This window comes from Drosophila miranda (genome assembly GCF_003369915.1).
Source record: "Drosophila miranda strain MSH22 chromosome Y unlocalized genomic scaffold, D.miranda_PacBio2.1 Contig_Y12_pilon, whole genome shotgun sequence".
NCBI lineage: Eukaryota > Metazoa > Arthropoda > Insecta > Diptera > Drosophilidae > Drosophila > Drosophila miranda.
This window is the reverse complement of record NW_022881595.1, coordinates 87,646-110,419: the sequence shown is the minus strand read 5'-3', so window position 1 is coordinate 110,419 and position 22,774 is coordinate 87,646. Positions and strand designations below refer to the sequence as shown.

Below are 22,774 nucleotides of genomic sequence, written 5' to 3'. Positions count from 1 at the left end.
TAAATGGAGCAAAATCATCGAAGCGCCCAATCTGTGCAGGCGTCCCACAAGGCAGCGTTCTTGGACCAACGTTATATACCCTATATACAGCCGATATGCCTTTCTCAAGGGTAATAACTGGGTTGGACGAGGACGATGTGTTGATAGCAACCTACGCGGATGACACTGCAGTGCTGACCAGAAGTCCAAGCATAAATCTAGCTACGGAAGCTCTGCAACAATATGTGAGCAGCTTTGAGGTCTGGGCTCAGAAATGGAACATAGGCATCAACAGCAGCAAATGTGCTAATGTTACTTTTGCTACGAGAACACTTTCTTGCGGAGGCATTAATATGCTGGGCTCCACACTTACGCACAAGAGCTCGTACAAATACCTGGGTGTTGTACTCGACAGGTCACTAAATTCATACTACCATGGTTCGACAGTCTGTGATGGCGAAAGCGGGAAAGATGGCGTGGCTACTTGCACCAAGAAATAAGCTATCGCTGTACAGCAAAGTCACGATATACAAGTCCATCCTCAGCCCCATATGGAAATACGCACTTCAAGTTTACGGCATCGCGTCAAAAACCAACTTAAATAAAATTAGAGTTGCTCAGTCAAAAATTCTACGACGAATATGCAATGCTCCATGGTACATACGAAACAGCGACATCGAGAGGGACCTAAAGGTTCCCAAAGTGGGCGATGTTATACAATTACATGCAGCAAGGTACTTGCAACGACTTGGTGGTCACCCTAATGCGCTAGCCAGACGTCTAATTAACCCGCCAAGGAAAAGAAGACTCAAAAGGAGTCATATACTGGATCTCCCTACTAGAACCCTCCTATAACATCTCATTAACTTTTTGTAAATATTCTAAATAATGTATGTACCTACTCCATATATGTAACATTAAGTTTAAGTATGTATCTCCTGTGATCAATTGTTTTTCCCCTTAAATGTAAAACTAGATTAAGTTGCCACGAAAGGTAGCAGTAAACTTGTTTACAATAAAATACAAATTTTCCACATGAAAAAAAAAAAAAAAAAATTCTCCATTGCCTACTTATTGGTGCTGCTGCCCTCGGACCACTTTCATCTCACTCAATATTGGGGTGAGTGAAAGCATTGATTTTTTTTTTTTTTTTTTTTTTTTTCATGTGGAAAATTTGTATTTTATTGTAAACAAGTTTACTGCTACCTTTCGTGGCAACTTAATCTAGTTTTACATTTAAGGGGAAAAACAATTGATCACAGGAGATACATACTTAAACTTAATGTTACATATATGGAGTAGGTACATACATTATTTAGAATATTTACAAAAAGTTAATGAGATGTTATAGGAGGGATCTAGTAGGGAGATCCAGTGGATGACTCCTTTTGAGTCTTCTTTTCCTTGGCGGGTTAATTAGACGTCTGGCTAGCGCATTAGGGTGACCACCAAGTCGTTGCAAGTACCTTGCTGCATGTAATTGTATAACATCGCCCACTTTGGGAACCTTTAGGTCCCTCTCGATGTCGCTGTTTCGTATGTACCATGGAGCATTGCATATTCGTCGTAGAATTTTTGACTGAGCAACTCTAATTTTATTTAAGTTGGTTTTTGACGCGATGCCGTAAACTTGAAGTGCGTATTTCCATATGGGGCTGAGGATGGACTTGTATATCGTGACTTTGCTGTACAGCGATAGCTTATTTCTTGGTGCAAGTAGCCACGCCATCTTTCCCGCTTTCGCCATCACAGACTGTCGAACCATGGTAGTATGGGTTTTGAAATTTAGTGACCTGTCGAGTACAACACCCAGGTATTTGTACGAGCTCTTGTGCGTAAGTGTGGAGCCCAGCATATTAATGCCTCCGCAAGAAAGTGTTCTCGTAGCAAAAGTAACATTAGCACATTTGCTGCTGTTGATGCCTATGTTCCATTTCTGAGCCCAGACCTCAAAGCTGCTCACATATTGTGAAAGCATTGATGGAGCCAAAAAGCGAATGTCAACACTATCAATCATCGCTTTGACAGTTTGAGTGCTTGTTTTAGTATTTGTGCTATTGATTATGTGACGTACTCCTCCTCCACACTGGCACACGTGGAAAGCTCACACTCGTACGTGCATCGGGGCGCATCAATTGATACACTTACAACAAATTGTTTGTACGGGCACACGTGGGCGTGGCCCTGCCCTGCGGATTGGCTGTGGCTTGGCTTGGGGCTGGGTCGGGGCCACTTGATTGATGGAGCCACCGACCCGAGCCATTTTAAACCAGAAAATGGGTCTCGCCTGGGAGACCGAACAGAGGGATACCCTTTCGAGGTGGATTTCGTTGTAGTGCGTTTCGTTTCGACCCTTTGGTGGTGTACCCCTCGCCAAGGGTATGCCGAACAAATTGATTGTGCAGTCATTCACACTCATGTACTCATGGGTGTACGTCTGTGCTGATTATAGTAATTTAATTTCTTCGAACAACAAAACAAATTTGAACAACAATTTAAAAACAAAGAAACAAAACAAAATTGAAAAAGGGGCAAAGGGATGACGGGAAAAAGGAAGGCCACTCCCCACTAACGTGGCGTAGTGCTGAACGGGCTGGGACTAGCCCGGAACGTGGTCAACTGGCGGTGCTTCTGTTAGTCCTCACGCTCCTTACGGAGGCGCTGCTCCTCCTGCTGCTGGCGACGGGCCTCCTGCTTCTGCGAGGTCTGGGCATTGAAGTTGCTGGGCAGAGGCTTCAGAGCTGGACGCGAGGACTCAAACTCCAGCCGCTGGCGGCGCCTCATCTCCGCCGGAGCAGAGTTCTTGAGCACGTTGGGGGTGACCGGCTGGGTGACACGGTGGACGACGGGCTTGGCCGCCTGGCGCTCGTGGATCTGGGGAAAGTTGGGCACTGGACGGCTGTGGAACTCGCGCTGCTTGCGCTCCGCCTCGAGGCACTTGCTCAGCTGCTGCTTCCTCTTGCCCTCGTAGATGTCCTTGAAGCGGTAGACCCGGGGGGTGTGGCAGCCGGCCTTGGCCACCTTTCTCCTTGAAGGCCTGTGGCATGGGCTGATCCACACTGGCGTCGCCCCAATCGAATTTTATTTTCACATCAGACATTTTTACTTTTTTCACAACGATTTTACAGATTTTTTTTTTATTTTTTTTTTCGAGATGTGCTTCCTTCCAAAGCCCGACTGTTTATGACGAACTGGTGGGGTTCCTGTAACGTCCAATTAAAGGCCTACTTCGAGGCCTGCTTTGCGATTGGGGTACCTTTTATTTGAATCATGCTCGTAGGAGAATATGTTATGTAAAGTGCCACGGACTGACAGCTGGGAGAAGCCTGTGGTATGTCCGGCTGCACTTTCCACCGACAAAGGGACCTCGATGGAAGACTGGACGTGGGGCTGGAGCTGGGGCTCGCAGTCGGTTGGCGCTGTCAGTTTGCTGTCCAACTGTCTGTCCCCGTCAGTCCGGGACGTCTATGTGGTGCCAATCGTTGATCCAGAGACAGCCACTGCAACAAAGGAAAAAGACGTCAATACGGACAACAACGAAAAACGGCCAAAACATATGAAATCCACACTTACCTGTCAATCACCAGACAGAGCTGACCAACAAGAAGCTGCCTCGCCATCAACATCATCAATTTTCTGCCAAAGGGACGGAAAAGGAGGCCTCATCTGATGACGCTGCCGCCTGACCATGGCCGTGACGTCACGCCAATCCGAACCAACAGCTGCCATTTCCAACGACGACACAGATGCTGGCGCCTGTTGCCGCCCCACTGGGTCACACCCGTCTCTCATGCCAATTATGTGAGGGCGGGATGGCCTGGTGTTGAGCCGCCGGACGCCAGCAAATCCTGCAAAAGAAGGAGAATCAGGAGAGAGGCTGCCAATAAACACAAATACTCACCCGCAAACGTCTCTTACGCCAACACAAATCAGACAAGGGTCGCCAGCAACAACATCCAAACGCCGACAAGTACCTGCAAATAAACAAATTAAAATCACACGCCAAAGCAAACACCTCCTCAACTGGGTGGCCGGACCAGCAGCCACTCAAATCGCCATTACAAACCGACGATGAACGTGGCCGAGGAGGCCAGGCCAATCCAACTGACAGCGCATCCTGGGTGGCCGGACCAGCAGCCACTCGGATGCGGCCAACAACAACAAAAACGACAACGTATCCTGGTGGCCGGACCAGTTCGCCACTTGGATGCGGCCAATATCATGATTCGTTGGCATCACTTTTCGATGTCAACGCCAGCACAACGACAATGCAGTTTGGTGGCCGGACCAGTGCCACTCGAGTGCAGCAGCCAACACCAACCAACGACAGATGCAACGTGGGCGGCCGGACCAGAGCCGCTCGTCAATGAACACCTTTGCCCACGATGCACGCCATCTCCAAGTCCAGCCATCGCCACCAAAGATCCCAGATGGTGCCACTAATCCTGCACAGGGGGACAACAGAGCCGGCCGGTATGCGGCGCAATGTTCTGCATTGCGTTTGCCATGCCGGCCGGTGCTTTGTTGTAGTTGTCCTCTTGTTAAAAATAAATGATATTTAAGTATGTTTATTGTTGTGTAAATGTATTTTAATTATTGTTTGTTTTACCTTGTATATATCTCTGTAGTTTTGTAGTCCTTATTTGTAGTAATTGTAGATAGATTGTCCTTAGCTGTAATGTAATTTAATTAATTTTAGTTATTTATTTTAGCATATTTACCTTTCCCTCTTCTTCTTCTTTCCCAACTATCACCCATTCCCCAATACCTGACAAGTGGCAACGCCATTAATGACCCAAAAATACCACGCCAATTAGAAAAATACCCGAGCCGATAACACACCAAAAAGTCACTACAAATTCAAATAGCATTTATCAATGCCGGTGTGTTATCGGTCGCCAACTTCGGCAATTAATGCCCAGCCAATGAGGGGAGAGTATGGGAGTTGGTGGACATATGAGTGTTCCACCATGAACCTCGTCCGCCACTCTCATCTCGTCCACCCGCTCGAGAGGTCGCGATCGTCGGGCGTACGTCTATAACCGTTTCGTGTCGTGTCGCTTTTTGACTGTTCTGTGCCGTTTTTTCTGTGTTGCCCTGTTCTTTTTGTGGTGTCTGTTGTGTGCCGTGCCGTGCCGTGCCGCCCTTCCTCCACCACACCCATTACTATCTATGACAAGCTTTTGTTCCCGTCCACATCGCAAACCAAAAAGAGATAACTGTGATAGATGAGAAAACAGTGAATAAAAGTGCCAATAAATACATTAAACACAAACACACACACACAAGAGACTTTTCAATTAAAAACAACAGGCAGCAGATCTCCAAACAAATTATTATTATTATTATTATTATTATTGTTATTATTATTAAAATTAATATAATTATACTACATACTACAAAATATTTTCTAACGTCTTATTTAATAATATAATTTTTTGGTCCATTATTTGGAGAGCCATGAACACTACAGTTGTAGCATAATATACTGGGTTTCTGTTGAAATCTTCTTTAAACGATACTTTCATTATGTTTATAAAAATTGTTGATAAATGCTTGCCACGTTCCTCGAAGGTATTGCTGTTCATGTTGTTAAAACATATTGGTTCGTTTCTAAATTCGAAATGTTTTTCAACAGCGCGTAATAAGTTCATTATTTCATTTTCAATGATTTCTTTAACTTTATCAGACATTAGGTAGTCGGGCAAGTTGTCTACCGACTTCGTAGCCTCAAAGATACTCTTGTAATTTTCTTTCCTGTATTCCTTGACATACATATTTGACAACAACACATCCTCATGTATATCATTTTTTAGGATAAGCTTTTTGAGGTGGGGCAGATCCCACAATATGGGGAATTTTCCCCTTACACTTTTGCACGGCATGAAATTTGCCAAGCAGTGGTCGGATCCAACTGCCAACAGTTGACTTGACAAGCCCCCACTCTCAACCTCCCTCAATACTAAATCGAGTCCTTCCTTAACCGCATTCCTGCCTAGTGCAGATGTTTTGGAAACGGGACAAATGTGGAAATACAAATAATGAATTTCATTCCCGTTAATTGGGATTGCAGCGACTGCAAGAATTTTCCATTTATGTACCGGTCCTTTTTTTGCATATTGGTACCACGGCATGTGATACTCATCCATGTAAATGGAAAATTCTGAGTCGCTTAGTTTCTGTAAATTTACAGTCATGTTAATGCGTCCATTCATTATGTTTCCTTGCATTTTCAGTTCTTCCAATGCGTCCGTTACCACATTTTCGGGGCCTGTACCTTTGTGCAATTCATTGCTCGCTTGAAGGCGACCAATATCGTTGACCAGATCATCGTTACCGACGATACCTGGAGGAAGAAAAGTCTGATTCACCTGCTCCAATGTAGTTGCCACAATCTACTCACCTTCAGTGTCGTCGTCGTCAACATCCATAGGCAATGTACTAACCAGCCGGTCCAGCGGTCCACATGGCAGATGTTTCTCTGCCTCTTTGTCCTGATACGGCTCGAACAGATTGAGTTCATTTATGTCCTCATCGAAACACGACAATTGCGACGGCTCGAACATATCTTCCTCTATGTCCTGATACGGCTCGAACAGATTGAGTTCCTTTATGTCCTCATCGAAACACGACAATTTATGCATTTCTGAATCTATCTTTTTACCCATCTTGGCGCGGTTCTTGGGTTACTCTTATTAACTTATTTCACTCTTTTCTCTATTTTTGTCGATCGTCGAATAACTCGCCTCAGACTTATCGCAGTATAATGTCGCATAAAACCTATCGCAGTATCATATCGCAGTATAATATCGCATAAAACTAATTGCAGTATAATATCTCGATCGGTTAGGGTTAATCTATGTTGCCTTACAATTATTTTATTTTTATTTTTATACATGTTGAAATCAGGAAACTAGACGCGGAATTATGTGATATTTATCGGTCCGTATCGTATAGCAACAAAATATCTGTAAACGTTCTTCCTTCTTGATCGTCGTATTCGAATAAATGTGTGTTGGCATATCGAGTACATTGGTATTTCGTATAATACTATCGATGAGTAAATACCAAAACCATACATGCCCCGTTATTTAAAACATAAATAAAGAACACAAAATAAGACAAAGATGTACATTAATTTGGGAGGTGTAAGAATTGACGGGGTGGACAGTGCCCTTGTTAATGTATTATACGGGATATACTGGGACCATCTGCAAGGCCGGAAAGTGCAAAGCCCGAAAGCACAGGAAATTGCCAACATGACGTTGTCGTTCGGTGGAGCCCAAGTTTGCGACATAAGTGCAGCAGGAGTGATTAATTTGTACTTTTTTTTTCTGGACCATCAACGTAAGGGTAAGTAAATTAGTTACATTTATATTATATTCTTCTAATAATGTATTCCATTCAGCTGGGACGACGCACGCGAAGTATGCTGAGCCTGTTACTCCGGTGCAGAATATTTCTGTTCTGATGATATCTCAGGATATTGACAACAATATGAACGGTGATACGGAGGAGTCGGCCACAACTCAAGATATTGAGGATATTGACAATATGCACGGTGATACGGAGGAGTCGGCCACAACTCAGGATATTGAGAATATTGACAACAATATGCACGGTGATACGGAGGAGTCGGCCACAACTCACGATATTGAGGAGAATATTGACAACATTTCTGACAATATTCAGAATATTTCTGATTATACAGTCAATGATATGGAGTGTACTATTTCTGATGAAATATATGATTCGTCTGAGCCAGTGCACCACGTGGAGGAGAAGCAGGAGCAGGAGGTTCGGGAGGATCCGGACTTAAGTAAGTAAATAAGTAAAATTTTAAAAAAATACATATAATTACTTCTTAATTCTCCAGAAATGTTTACTGAAGACATTCTTAGTACTGAAAGTGGAAAGGACAATTTGAAAACACCAATTTCCCCTAAGGCTTCGCCGACCGTGCATGGCTGCAAGTGCAAACTATGCGGCAAAATGATTGGAAGGTTGAGCACCTTGGGAAACCACGTAATGAACCAACATTACACAGCAATAAGAGGTATGGTTTCAAGTAATTCGAAGACAATGCAAAAAATTGCTGCCGTTTTTAAGGAAAAAAAAGGTGACCATGTTAAGACTATCAGAGGAAACTGGGGTGCCGGCCGAGTATTTGAGGGCGATAGTCATGTGCAGCGATGACTATAAAAAAATTGGGTGCCGCTTGTGAGCCGCCAAGACGGATGCAGAGAAGCTGAAGGTCATCAACCAATAACTGTTTCGTTTTTTAATTTTAATATTTGATTTGGCTTGAGTATACTGATCCAGAGAAGCTGAAGGACATCAACCAATAACTGTTTCGTTTTTTAATTTTAATATTTGATTTGAGTAGAAAAACTCGCCTGTTATTCGTAAATGTAACGACTGAAAATAAACTTATTGACAAAAAAGGGAGGAGTATTTATATTGTGTGGGCGCCTTTGGGCCAAGAAATCATCAAAGTTATTCACGTCGCACAGTTTGGGAAAAAACTGGACTGGAGTGGAGTCGACTGGAGGGACTGCAATGACACTTGCCGGCTGGCGGCCTCTTGGAAATTTTAAGCCTCGTTAAGCTTCTGGTCAACCGCCTGGCTGGTCTGCTTGAGCGCTCCATCGAATGGATTAACCTTCGCTCTGGATATACTGGATGCCCTTTTGGATTACAGGACTACCCTCTTTAGCGCCTTTGAATGGATAACAAAGTGCATGTCCTACATGGACTACAGCCGTATAGCGCATCATAAAAGGTAAGAAATCAAGCCACAAATTGAATGCCGAACACAGCAAATGCTATCCCCTGACACCACCAAAAGGGGAGAGGGAGTAGAGGGGGATTTGTGCCCCCTATTAATCCTAAGTGCTTCCTGTGATTTTATGTAAATTTGTACACGGGGAACAGAGGACTCCAAAGAGACCTCTCGAGCAGCAATTCAATGTACAAATGACAGGTTGGCTGTGACACAAAACAGCAGCTTAAGGAAGATGTAAAGCCAAGCAAAAATATACCCCCCCCCCCCCCCCCCCCCTCCACCACTCTCCTTAACCCTTAACCCTTAATCCCAGAATGGTAGCCAACATTTCGGCCACACCAAGGAGTATGGTGGCATGGTATTTATCGCAAGTCCTATCCCAAACCAACAAAGCCGATCAACTATTGCAAGTCGCAGCTCTGCCCAGGGAAAGTACGTCACCTGTGATTCGAAACACAACATCGAAGTGGGCCCTGAACTATCAGTTGGAGCCGTTCAGAACTGGCTCTGGAAATCATTCAGTACGAATATCTAGAGAGAGCGGCACAACACAGAGAACGGCAGCAAATATCGAAAGCACAGGGAACATAAAGTAAATAAAAATAAAAAAATTAAATTAAAAAAAAAACGACTACGAGGGCGACTACTCGATGCCCACCGAGGAGGACCAAGAGGAGGAGTCGTGCTCCTGTCAGAGCCAGACCTGTCAGAGCCAGAGCGAGTTCAGCTCGATAGAGTGCACCGAGTCGGAGCTGGTGCTGCAACTGCTGTGCTGCGCGGAGTTCTGGCTGGTCGAGAAGACCGTGGGCTTCAACGAAACCGTCGGCTCGAAGCGCCACCGATTGTGGAACAGCAAGTTCAAGCTGCGCACCATCCAGCGCCAGTTGCTGTGGCGCATGGCCAATGCCCGGGGCGACGAGACGCTCGTCTTCTTTGCCGTGCTCATGACCACGCCCTGGCTGTCCTCCCTCAGCCTCCTGGGATTCATCCTGTCCCTGGCGGCGCTCCTGAAGAAGACCGTCGAGCAGCTGGTGTTCCAGATACGCCTGCACCTCGTGCTCTAGGGGCAGCCATCGAGCAGAAAGCAGCAAGCAGTATCCAATCACACACTGACAGAAGACACACGGCCACACGCCCGACACTCCACCCCTCCATGTTTGCACTTCCATTTGGGCATCTATTTTCGTTGATGCTGGCATCGCAATACACGGAATCGTCTCTCCGTTTTTGGCCGCAATGAAAATAGATACCGAAATATTCGAAATTCAAAGTCAATTCCCACGAGAGAGAGCGAGACAGGCCTTCTTCTTTTGGTTTACGGTCTTTTTTTCTTCTGCCTTTGGCATCGCCCACTCCACTCTCTTTATTTTTCTTGCATTAAATTGGCAATAATATGAACTCGCCTTCTCTTTCTGCTTAGTAGTATTCCCCTGTCGCCGATAGCCCGCATCCTCTACGTTCCAGAATCTGCGGAAGTTTCCAGCGGGGGCTACTGGCGTGCATCAGCCGTCGAGTAGATTGATTGCCAGCATATATGTACTATGTGTGTGTGTGCCCAACTAACGCAGACAACTGCGTTCTAGAATGAAATATTAACTCATTGGATACGCACACACAGATCCCCCTTCATCGCTCTCTGTTTCCCTCGAAGGGTGGCAGGGTACTGGGTGTCTACGCTGCTCGGCGCTGGCCTGTATCTAATCGCGCCTGCCTTGCTGTGTACCCACTGTAGATGCATATGTACATACAGTTGTTAATCAATGTCCGTTGATTGTCGCATCGTTGCTTGGAAGGGGAATCCCCCTAATATTAAAGCTGGGATCCTATGCCAGAGCAGAACGCAATACTTTTCATATCCCACCTTGGGTTTCCTTAGCCAATCCCATAACTTTCGACATTGACAATGAGGCTTCATCAGCATTCGTTCGCTCACAGTCATTATCATAATGATGATGATAATGATAATAATGTGCATGTGTGTGGTGTGTGACTCTCGTTTAGGACCTGAGCTCAAAAGTGCAATGCACGGCAGAAAAATCAACACGAGCTGATTCAAGGGGTAAAGATATGTATCTTTGGCACACCGAAGTGCCGCCACTCTTTCAATTCAAGCTTGTTCACAGCCCAGCGATTCGCAAATGCGGCCAATGAGTATGTGTTGTGAGTATATAACAGCCCATCCGATCCGATCAGGCGATTCATCAGTGAAGATTTTCTCTCCTTTCGCTTTTCTGCCTAGTGGGGTCCCAAGTGTGGGAAAAGCCACGAGGGCGTGAAACTCAAGAAAAGCATGAAGAAAATTACTATTGAACCGGTGACTAGCTCATGGTCTTCCTCGAGCGAACCGACTGCCTTTGTTCAACTGGGACGATGAGGTCTGAGCGTGTCCATCTCGGCCAATGAGAACTTGCTCGTAGCGGGTCAGCAGATTGGTGCGGACAATGGCGCCGTTCAGTTCCGCCTGGGCCTTGATGGCCTGTGGGAAAAGAGAGGGGAGAAAACAGTTGGATAAAGCCGAGGAAGAAAAGGAAATATAAACCCACCTGAGTATCGCTGACAGCCAGACCATTCAGGAGATTGAACAGCACAATGGTCATGAAGAACACAAAGAGCAGGAAGATCAGCTAAGTGTAGACGCTGTCAAACTTTATGTCACCGGCATCAAATTCTCCCGTGAGCATCACAATCGTCTTGATGAGCGCCTCGATGGGCACGGAGAATGTGTTGAAGTGACCATCATCTTCTCCCTCCTTTGCTGGCTCTGGCGTGCTGTCCTTCGGAGAGGAGGAATCCACCTGGGGCTTGCCAAACAGTATGTAGAAGCACAGACTAAACGTAAGCACAAAGATCGAGTAGAGAGCAAAGCTCTTGATGAAGCTGCTGGAGACGGCGCGCAGCATGAGCATGTGCGTCGAAATTGAGAGTACTGGCAGGGAGCCAACCAGCAGGCAGAACTCCACGGACACCAGCAGAATGGTGAAGACGGCCAGTATGCGCTGCGTCTCCTTGTCGTTGCTGGCTTCCATGCAGGTTAGGATCGACAAGACAATGAGAGCCACCTCCATCAGGTTCGTGATGGACCTGAAGTACAGCAGCGGCGACATGGCAAGCTGTATGACCTCTCGGATCATGAGATACACAATCCCTATCCAAGAGAACAGGCCGAAGAGGGCAGTCAGGCCCGTGTGGTCACTTTCATGGAACTTAAGGAGCGTAGGCGTGATAATGGAGGCAGTGAAGAGAGAGTAGAGTAGAAAGTTCAGATAGAAGATCACCGAGAGGCGGTGCCACTTGAGGAAGAGGAAACTCGAGATTAGCGGGTGCTGCAGCAGGTAACGCAGCTCCTTGGAATCGGCGATGTATGCGATTGGAGTCATGTCGTCCTTTCGGGTCCATCTCCTGTATGGGAAGATCTCCGAACGCGCTTCTCGCCCCGATGTACGCTCCCTGCCGTAGAAGCTCCTGTGCCACCTTTGTGTTGCGATACTTGACCGCATAGGAGAGTGGCACCAGGCCAGCCTTGTCCGCCTCATTGATGTCCACACGATCGCTCTCGAGCAGCAGCTGGAAGCAGCGCTGGTGGTCACAGAAGTCGTCCAGAAGTCGACTGATAACCGCGTTCAGCAGCTTGGAATACGATGTCAGCCTCAGCTGCGGATGCTTCAACAGCTTCTCTAGCGCCCTGTGGTTGCCCCAGATTACGGCCAACTCCACGGGGCTGATGTCGCTCAATTTTGAAGGATTAATGTTGATGCCCGTCTTGAGGATGGCCTCAAAGGCTCGCTGCTTGCCCCGCTTGATACTCTCCGCCAGCAGAGACTGATACTACTCCTGGTTGGCATTGCATTGGTTTCCGCTGACGTTCTGGTGGTACTCCGCGAACTGTTGCTCGAACTGGTTTTCGTCTCCGTGCCGCAGCGTGCGGAGGAGTCGCTCGCAGTCGATCTCTGCTCCGGCCTCGCGCAGCTCCGGCAACGTCAGTTCCGGATACTGATCCCTCAGCATCTGGCGTACCTGCCCGTTCCGATAGCTGTCAATTTCCAACTGTGGTTGTTTCAGGAAAAGTCGGATCAGCTCCAGCTTAGTGCCTGCCTCAATCTTTCTATTCTTCAGCACATGGTGGAGGGGCTTGAACTCGCCCTGATCCACCAAATTCGGAGAGGCTCCGTACTCGAGCAGCAGTTGAATGCAGGAGCCCACCTGAGAGGCATTCGATCGTCCTGGCGATTGGCCTGGGCACCGCTGTCCAGGGCAGTGTGGAATTCCTGTATGTCCCGATTAGCGAGGGCTGCGCTCAACTGGCCCTGCGGATCGATGAAACCGCAGTTGTTAGAGCTCATTCTGCTGTCTGCAAAGAGTCAAGTGAGAATGGGGAGGATGAGCTATGTCTATGTGGGCTTTCGTTAATCTTATCCAACCCACGCTGCGTATGAGTAACTTCTAATGCCGTTTCTATGAAAATGATGCCAGAACCCGCATTGTTAGAGCTCTGCTCTGGTCAATGGAGGGAGGTCTGACCCAACAGACGGTTTCTGTACAGACCTTGAAATGGCCGAAACAAAAGCATGAGAGTGGACCGACCCCCGCAACAAACGGTATTTGACAACGCTTCATGCTACGATGATTTTCACACAAATGACTGTCTGTCCATGGAGCTGGCCAGCAGCTGGAGGCAGAGCCACAGTCAGAGCCGACACAGCCACATCCGCAGCCGAAAGCTACCCCACAGGTTTCTCGAAAAATAAAAACCAAATCTTCGTTTTGGGGGCAATTAAAGAAAGCGTCTTTAAGTGGTTTTTGTGGTACCCGAACTACAGACTTAATTTGCCCTCCCGTGTAGTTATTAAATTATAACAATCCAACTGAAGACAAGGTAAAACAAGGCCTGAGAAGTACTCAGGGAGTGGCTTGATTGTTCAAAGTGATCTACAAATTTGAATCAAGTTTGGTGTTCGATCTCGCTCGCCTTTTGGTATATCAAAATTTAACGATCATAAAGAATAATCATAAAATAATCGACACATCAATATCAATTAGCAATCAATTGGTTACGCTTTATGCTTTAAATACTGTTCCGAATGGAGCTTTAGATAAAGCCCTGGGCAGTGCTGAAATCTTGCGATTTATAGGCGGCTCTTTTCGTAAATTTCAAGGCGGCTTCTTCTGTGGGATCTGATCCCTCCAGCCGTCAGCTCAACGTCTTCTCCGCTCTGTTGTGTTCTGTTCTGTTCTGTTCCGTTCTGTCTGCTGTCTGCTTTGATGCTTGAAATGTGTGAGAAATCGGCTAATCACACATGAGACCTGGCTAATTTGAATATTCCCCCACTGATTGTTTTTCAATAGCCTACGAATTGGGAATCAGGAAACATCGTCTTCTCTTTTGTAGGTAGCTCTTCGGCTAATGTTGCTTTAGTATGCCAACAAATTGAGGATTGTAAATGACGCCCCTGGGGTCAAAATTTGTCGTTGATAAGATAAACAGAATCGCACAATCACCTTCATTAATTGGCCCTTTATTTGATATTTTCTTGACTCCCATCTTAACCTCTTCCCCATTCTGGTATTTGTTTTTCCACCTGAGTACGAGTATTTGCCCAAGCAATTGACAAACAACTTCATTGTTCGTCCAAGCTGAAGCTCGACCCAAAGTCTTACTAAGACATCGGTTGACAGAATGGCGTAATATCACAATAATTAACAGAAAACTTAACAGCAAACGATTTCAAAAGTTAGCAACTCCTCTCTCAGTCGCATCTGACCCTAGCAATTAGTCAAGGTAATCTATACTTATTGCGAAAAGCTTCGGAAAACACAAATTGCCCTTAAACTCTTAAACATTTGCTTCATCTACGGAAACCAGTCGAAACCACAGAGTATACGGAGTCTGGAGTGGAATTTTATTCCCCCTTCTCTTGGAGCTCACATATGTATATACTATAACACTGGTAAAAAAAAAGTACTCGTATCACTCTGGAATTTGAGAATAAAGTGTGTCACAAAGGAAAGGGAGTCCAACGACATTATTACTAGTTTTAAAAGAAAAATAATAATGAGATTATCTTCATTCGCGATTCGAAAACTGTTTCGACTTCTCATTTTTTCTTTGAGTAAATTTATATTTAAAAACCTTTCAGCCCCGTTCTTCTTTCTGTCTGTGGGAACATCTGGAATTTGGAGACTGAGCGAGCTGGAGCCTAGGAAATTGCCCAACAAAATTGGCTTTGAGTTTCACAGCGCATCCTCTACTAAAGTTCTTTGTGTTGGTGCAGCTGCAAAAGTGAAATCAGCAAATGACAACACTTCGGAAAGAGTAAGTAGAAGGGGGACAGACGTGATTAATGTAAAGTTTTTAACGTGATAAACTGAATATGTATATGTCCAGCTGCACAGGATCAGCCGCGTTTCTCCGATCGTCTGTCAATAATTTATACTATATACGTACTGTCTTACACTGCTATAACATTCTCACATGATATTTTACCATACCCTTCCCGAATACGTGATGTGATCAGATCGAGAGACCCTCTAGCTGCGTGGGAGGAGGAGAGCAGAGTAAACACTAAACTAAATTGCTTGTCCATAAAGTCTGTTTTTTGGCAAACTGTGCTTGGATTGTTTATCCAATTTATGGCATTATTATACCCGATACTCAAAATGAGTATTGGGGTATATTAGATTTGTGGTAAAAGTGGATGTGTGTAACGTCCAGAAGGAATCGTTTCCGACCCCAAAAAGTATACATATTCTTGATCAGCATCAATAGCCGAGTCGATTGAGCCATGTCTGTCTGTCCGTCTGTCCGTCCGTCCGTCTGTCCGTCTGTCCGTCCCCTTCAGCGCCTAGTGCTCAAAGACTATAAGAGCTATAGCAACGATGTTTTGGATCCAGACTTCTGTGATATGTCACTGCTACAAGAAAATTTCAAAACTTTGCCCCGCCCACTTCCGCTCCCACAAAGGGCGAAAATCTTTGGCATCCACAATTTCGACGATACGAGAAAACCAAAAACGTAGAAGATGACTATATCTTCTAGAGGGCAAATTCTGAACCAGATCGTATAAATATTATAGCCAGAATCAAGAAAACAATTTCATTCTTTCTCGCTCTGTCTCTCTCTAATACACAGGTTTCATGGTCGGTTTTGCCAATTGCAAAATATGATTTCAAGGATCTCAGAACCCATAAGAGCTAGAGCAACCAAATTTGGTATCCACATTCCTGTGATATCGGACCTTGACCGTTTTGTGTCAAAATTTCGCCACACCCCCTTCCGCCCCGCAAAGGACGAAAATCTGTGGCATCCACAAATCTCAGAGACTATTAAGGCTAGAGTAACCAAATTTGGTATCCGCACTTCTGTTAGATCTCACTATAAAACGTATATCTCAGAATTTCGCCCCACCCCCTTCCGCTCCACAAAGGACGAAAATCTGTTGCATCCACAATATTGCACATTCGAGAAAACTAAAAACGCAGAATCATAGATAACGACCATATCTATCAGATTGCTGAATCTGGTTTAGATCAGATAATTTTTATACCCAAAAGGAACAAATCAATTTGCAGTGGCTACGCAGCGCCCGACGTCACGCTCAGACCGATTTTCTGTAGTGGCGTCTGCCGGAGGAGAGCCATACTGACTTAGTATCGGGTATAACTGTAGAGTTGCGGTGTCCGCAGCAACTCACAACGTTCCCCCTCGTCTATGATTCTGCGTTTTTAGTTTAGTTTTTTTTTTAGTTTTGCCGCTTGGTTTGCATAAATTTCCATTTGGATTTCCATTGCCATTGACTGCCTCGTTAGCTAGCCCCTTAGACCCATCAACTTTTGATAGATTTGATCCGATACGCTACGCTCCTCAGCTTAGCTAAAGATTAATTTATAAAACAAAAGATATACAAAAAGGGTAATAAAAGAGTAACGAACAAGATTAAGAACCATTAACCATAATATGTGCGTAAACAACACACCCATTTTGAACCGAATCATATCAAATGCAAAAAAAAACAAAACGAAAACAGAAAACAGAAACTATTATAACGAAAAGAAAAAGAAATGAAAATTCAAGAATGCATAAATCTAACATTTGCAATTACAAAATATTTACTCTGGTACAATATGGTACATACAGTAAAGATATTCGTTTATACAATACTTACTGTCTATATAACCATTATATACTACTTACTTACTGACAACAAATTATTAAGGGTTTTGTTCAATTTCATTATTCGTATGTTAATAAATACAATTTCAGACTAACTTAAACTTACAGTCTGCTCTGAATACGGGTTAAATGCTAGTGCTGTGCTAGTTGATTATTACTCGTACAATAAATACTATAGCTTAGAGCCATCCTGCGTCCCTGGTCACCGGTGGATCAAGCCTTCAGAACAACAAAATCAATCAAACAACAACAATCAATTAAAAAATCAATCAAACAACAAACAAAAATTGAACACTACAGCTAAAAATCTTGTACAGGCTTCTACAGCTGAAAATCTTGTACAGGCTGAAATATTCTACATTCTACAGCTGAAAATCTTGTACAGGCTGAAAATATTCTACATTCTACAGCTGAAAATCTTGTACAGGCTTCTACAGCTGAAAATCTTGTACAGGCTGAAATATTCTACATTCTACAGCTGAAAATCTTGTACAGGCTGAAAATATTCTACATTCTACAGCTGAAAATCTTGTACAGGCTTCTACAGCTGAAAATCTTGTACAGGCTGAAATATTCTACATTCTACAGCTGAAAATACATGAATTATGTATAGTACATGTATAATACATACTACATAAAATAAATAAAATAAAAAACAAATTATTATTATTATTATTATTATTATTGTTATTATTATTAAAATTAATATAATTATACTACATACTACAAAATATTTTCTAATTTTTTGGTCCATTATTTGGAGAGCCATGAACACTACAGTTGTAGCATAATATACTGGGTTTCTGTTGAAATCTTCTTTAAACGATACTTACATTATGTTTATAAAAATTGTTGATAAATGCTTGCCACGTTCCTCGAAGGTATTGCTGTTCATGTTGTTAAAACATATTGGTTCGTTTCTAAATTCGAAATGTTTTTCAACAGCGCGTAATAAGTTCATTATTTCATTTTCAATGATTTCTTTAACTTTATCAGACATTAGGTAGTCGGGCAAGTTGTCTACCGACTTCGTAGCCTCAAAGATACTCTTGTAATTTTCTTTCCTGTATTCCTTGACATACATATTTGACAACAACACATCCTCGTGTATATCATTTTTTAGGATAACCTTTTTGAGGTGGGGCAGATCCCACAATATGGGGAATTTTCCCCTTACACTTTTGCACGGCATGAAATTTGCCAAGCAGTGGTCGGATCCAACTGCCAACAGTTGACTTGACAAGCCCCCACTCTCAACCTCCCTCAATACTAAATCGACTCCTTCCTTGACCGCATTCCTGCCTAGTGCAGATGTTTTGGAAACGGGACAAATGTGGAAATACAAATAATGAATTTCATTCCCGTTAATTGGGATTGCAGCGACTGCAAGAATTTTCCATTTATGTACCGGTCCTTTTTTTGCATATTGGTACCACGGCATGTGATACTCATCCATGTAAATGGAAAATTCTGAGTCGCTTAGTTTCTGTAAATTTACAGTCATGTTAATGCGTCCATTCATTATGTTTCCTTGCATTTTCAGTTCTTCCAATGCGTCCGTTACCAGATTTTCGGGGGCCTGTACTTTTGTGCAATTCATTGCTCGCTTGAAGGCGACCAATATCGTTGACCAGATCATCGTTACTGACGATACCTGGAGGAAGAAAAGTCTGATTCACCTGCTCCAATGTAATTGCCACAATCTACTCACCTTCAGTGTCGTCGTCGTCAACATCCATAGGCAATGTACTAACCAGCCGGTCCAGCGGTCCACACGGCAGATGTTCCTCTGCCTCTTTGTCCTGATACGGCTCGAACAGATTGAGTTCATTTATGTCCTCATCGAAACACGACAATTGCGACGGATTACAGGACTACCCTCTTTAGCGCCTTTGAATGGATAAACAAAGTGCATGTCCTACATGGATTACAGCCGTATAGCGCATCATAAAAGTTAAGAAATCAAGCCACAAATTGAATGCCGAACACAGCAAATGCTTAACCCATGACACCACCAAAAGGGGGAGAGGGAGTAGAGGGGGATGAGTGCCGGGGAACAGAGGACTCCAAAGAGATCTCTCGAGCAGCAATTTAATGTACAAATGACAGGTTGGCTGTGACACAAAACAGCAGCTTAAGGAAGATGTAAAGCCAAGCAAAAATATACCCCCCTCCCACCACCCCCCCCCCCCCCACCCACACTCTCCTTAACCCTTAACCCTTAACTCCTTAATCCCAGAATGGTAGCCAACATTTCGGCCACACCAAGGAGTATGGTGGCATGGTATTTATCGCAAGTCCTATCCCAAACCAACAAAGCCGATCAACTATTGCAAGTCGCAGCTCTGCCCAGGGAAAGTACGTCACCTGACCTGTGATTCGAAACACAACATCGAAGTGGGCCCTGAACTATCACTTGGAGCCGTTCAGAACTGGCTCTGCAAATCATTCAGTACGAATATCTGGAGAGAGCGGCACAACACAGAGAACGGCAGCAAATATCGAAAGCACAGGGAACATAAAGTAAATAAAAATACAAATACAAAACAAAGCCCATGAACGAATATTTCCTCACAGGTGCTGGAATAAGATGAATCCAACTATTAACAATCCACGTTCCCCATTCACCCGCTCGCGGGGTATTTTCGGATCCATGGGATCCTTTGTCTTTACCGACCAGCAGCAGCAGCAGCAGCCGGGGCTGCAGGTCCCCCCGAAGGTTCCGCCGACAAGAATGGACTCAATGCGATGCCCTTCCTAGGCCAAATCCACACCAGTCCTCTGCTGTCCCGCCCAATGGGTCCAATAGGTCACGCTCACCCCCCCACCTTCCCTCCGATGGGGGATTCAGATGGGTGAGCGGCAGCAGCCCAGACTCCCCTTCCCCCCAGGACATAACTTACCCCCGGCTCCCTGCAGATTCAATGCTGTGCCAAAGATGGCTTCGATGGGACCACCGCCCGTGTTGAGCTCCCTCTGGACAGGCGGCGCTTCTCCGGACAGCCGCGGAGACTACTACGACGACCCCCACGAAGAGTATTCCGACTGCCGCTACGAGGGCGACTACGAGGGCGACTACTCGATGCCCACCGAGGAGGACCAAGAGGAGGAGTCGTGCTCCTGTCAGAGCCAGACCTGTCAGAGCCAGAGCGAGTTCAGCTCGATAGAGCGCACCGAGTCGGACTCGGAGTGGGAGGAGCTCTCCGACGGCCCTTCCCCAGGGTCTCCCGCTGGAGTCCCTCGGCGCAGTCGTGCTCTCCACAATGCAGCCGGAGCACCGTCAGCGCATGGTGGCCTTGTACCACCTCGTCTTGGAGACCGCTGTGGTCAAGGTCGTGCTGCTGGTGCTGCAACTGCTGTGCTGCGCGGTGTTCTGGCTGGTCGAGAAGACCGTGGGCTTCAACGAAACCGTCGGCTCGAAGCGCCACCGATTGTGGAACAGCAAGTTCAAGCTGCGCACCATCCAGCGCCAGTTGCTGTGGCGCATGGCCAATGCCCGGGGCGACGAGACGCTCGTCTTCTTTGACGTGCTCATGACCACGCCCTGGCTGTTCTCCCTCAGCCTCCTGGGATTCATCCTGTCCCTGGCGGCGCTCCTGAAGAAGACCGTCGAGCAGCTGGTGTTCCAGATACGCCTGCACCTCGTGCTCTAGGGGCAGCCATCGAGCAGAAAGCAGCAAGCAGTATCCAATCACACACTGACAGAAGACACACGGCCACCCGCCCGACACTCCACCCCTCCATGTTTGCACTTCCATTTGGGCATCTGTTTTCGTTGATGCTGGCATCGCAATACACGGAATCATCTCTCCGTTTTTGGCCGCAATGAAAATAGATACCGAAATATTCGAAATTCAAAGTCAATTCCCACGAGAGAGAGCGAGACAGGCCTTCTTCTTTTGGTTTACGGCCTTTCTTTCTTCTGCCTTTGGCATCGTCCACTCCACTCTCTTTATTTTTCTTGCATTAAATTGGCAATAATATGAACTCGCCTTCTCTTTCTGCTTAGTAGTATTCCCCTGTCGCCGATAGCCCGCATCCTCTGCGTTCCAGAATCTGCGGAAGTTTCCAGCGGGGGCTACTGGCGTGCATCAGCCGTCGAGTAGATTGAATGGGAACGCTGCCAGCATATATGTACTATGTGTGTGTGTGCCCAACTAACTCAGACAACTGCGTTGTAGAATGAAATATTAATTCATTGGATACGCACACACAGATCCCCCTTCATCGCTCTCTGTTTCCCTCGGAGGGTGGCAGGGTACTGGGTGTCTACGCTGCTCGGCGCTGGCCTGTATCTAATCGCGCCTGCCTTGCTGTGTACCCACTGTAGATGCATATGTACATACAGTTGTTAATCAATGTCCGTTGATTGTCGCATCGTTGCTTGGAAGGGGAATCCCCCTAATATTAAAGCTGGGATCCTATGCCAGAGCAGAACGCAATACTTTTCATATCCCACCTTGGGTTTCCTTAACCAATCCCATAACTTTCGACATTGACAATGAGGCTTCATCAGCATTCGTTCGCTCACAGTCATTATCATAATGATGATGATAATGATAATAATGTGCATGTGTGTGGTGTGTGACTCTCGTTTAGGACCTGAGCTCAAAAGTGCAATGCACGGCACAAAAATCAACACGAGCTGATTCAAGGGGTAAAGATATGTATCTTTGGCACACCGAAGTGCCGACACTCTTTCAATTCAAGCTTTTTCACAGCCCAGCGATTCGCAAATGCGGCCAATGAGTATGTGTTGTGAGTATATAACAGCCCATCCGATCCGATCAGGCGATTCATCAGTGAAGATTTTCTCTCCTTTCGCTTTTCTGCCTAGTGGGGTCCCAAGTGTGGGAAAAGCCACGAGGGCGTGAAACTCAAGAAAAGCATGAAGAAAATTACGATTGAACCGGTGACTAGCTCATGGTCTTCCTCGAGCGAACCGACTGCCTTTGTTCAACTGGGACGATGAGGTCTGAGCGTGTCCATCTCGGCCAGTGAGAACTTGCTCGTAGCGGGTCAGCAGATTGGTGCGGACAATGGCGCCGTTCAGTTCCGCCTGGGCCTTGATGGCCTATGGGAAAAGACAGGGGAGAAAACAGTTGGATAAAGCCGAGGAAGAAAAGGAAATATAAACCCACCTGAGTATCGCTGACAGCCAGACCATTCAGGAGATTGAACAGCACAATGGTCATGAAGAACACAAAGAGCAGGAAGATCAGCTAAGTGTAGACGCTGTCAAACTTTATGTCACCGGCATCAAATTCTCCCGTGAGCATCACAATCGTCTTGATGAGCGCCTCGATGGGCACGGAGAATGTGTTGAAGTGACCATCATCTTCTCCCTCCTTTGCTGGCTCTGGCGTGCTGTCCTTCGGAGAGGAGGAATCCACCTGGGGCTTGCCAAACAGTATGTAGAAGCACAGACTAAACGTAAGCACAAAGATCGAGTAGAGAGCAAAGCTCTTGATGAAGCTGCTGGAGACGGCGCGCAGCATGAGCATGTGCGTCGAAATTGAGAGTACTGGCAGGGAGCCAACCAGCTGGCTGAACTCCACGGACACCAGCAGAATGGTGAAGACGGCCAGTATGCGCTGCGTCTCCTTGTCGTAGCTGGCTTCCATGCAGGTTAGGATCGACAAGACAATGAGAGCCACCTCCATCAGGTTCGTGATGGACCTGAAGTACAGCAGCGGCGACATGGCAAGCTGTATGACCTCTCGGATCATGAGATACACAATCCCTATCCAAGAGAACAGGCCGAAGAGGGCAGTCAGGCCCGTGTGGTCGCTTTCGTGGAACTTAAGGAGCGTATGCGTGATAATGGAGGCAGTGAAGAGAGA

At 45.7% G+C, this 22,774-nt stretch overlaps 2 protein-coding genes across 2 annotated transcripts; one reads left to right on the top strand and one right to left on the bottom strand.

Annotated features, from left to right (window-relative positions):
* Window positions 1-2,411: 2,411 nt before the first annotated feature.
* On the bottom strand, window positions 2,412-3,057 carry LOC108161506 (the record flags this gene model as incomplete). Its single annotated transcript, XM_017295782.2, is given in 1 exon segment — window positions 2,412-3,057. A coding segment is annotated over 1 exon segment (510 nt), but the record flags the coding sequence as incomplete, so codon positions are not given.
* A 16,694-nt stretch (window positions 3,058-19,751) lies between these two features.
* LOC117189285 lies at window positions 19,752-20,531 on the top strand. The gene is made up of 3 exons (XM_033394449.1): window positions 19,752-19,786; window positions 19,851-20,221; window positions 20,494-20,531. Exons 1-3 carry the CDS (start codon window positions 19,770-19,772, stop codon window positions 20,529-20,531), a joined length of 426 nt encoding a protein of 141 aa, XP_033250340.1. The 5' UTR covers window positions 19,752-19,769.
* Window positions 20,532-22,774: the final 2,243 nt, after the last annotated feature.

Coding starts and splice junctions, on each gene's coding strand:
- LOC117189285 (XM_033394449.1), top strand. Junction 20,222..20,493: donor CGGAGCACCGTCAGCGCATG/GTGGCCTTGTAC, acceptor GTTCTCCCTCAG/CCTCCTGGGATTCATCCTGT.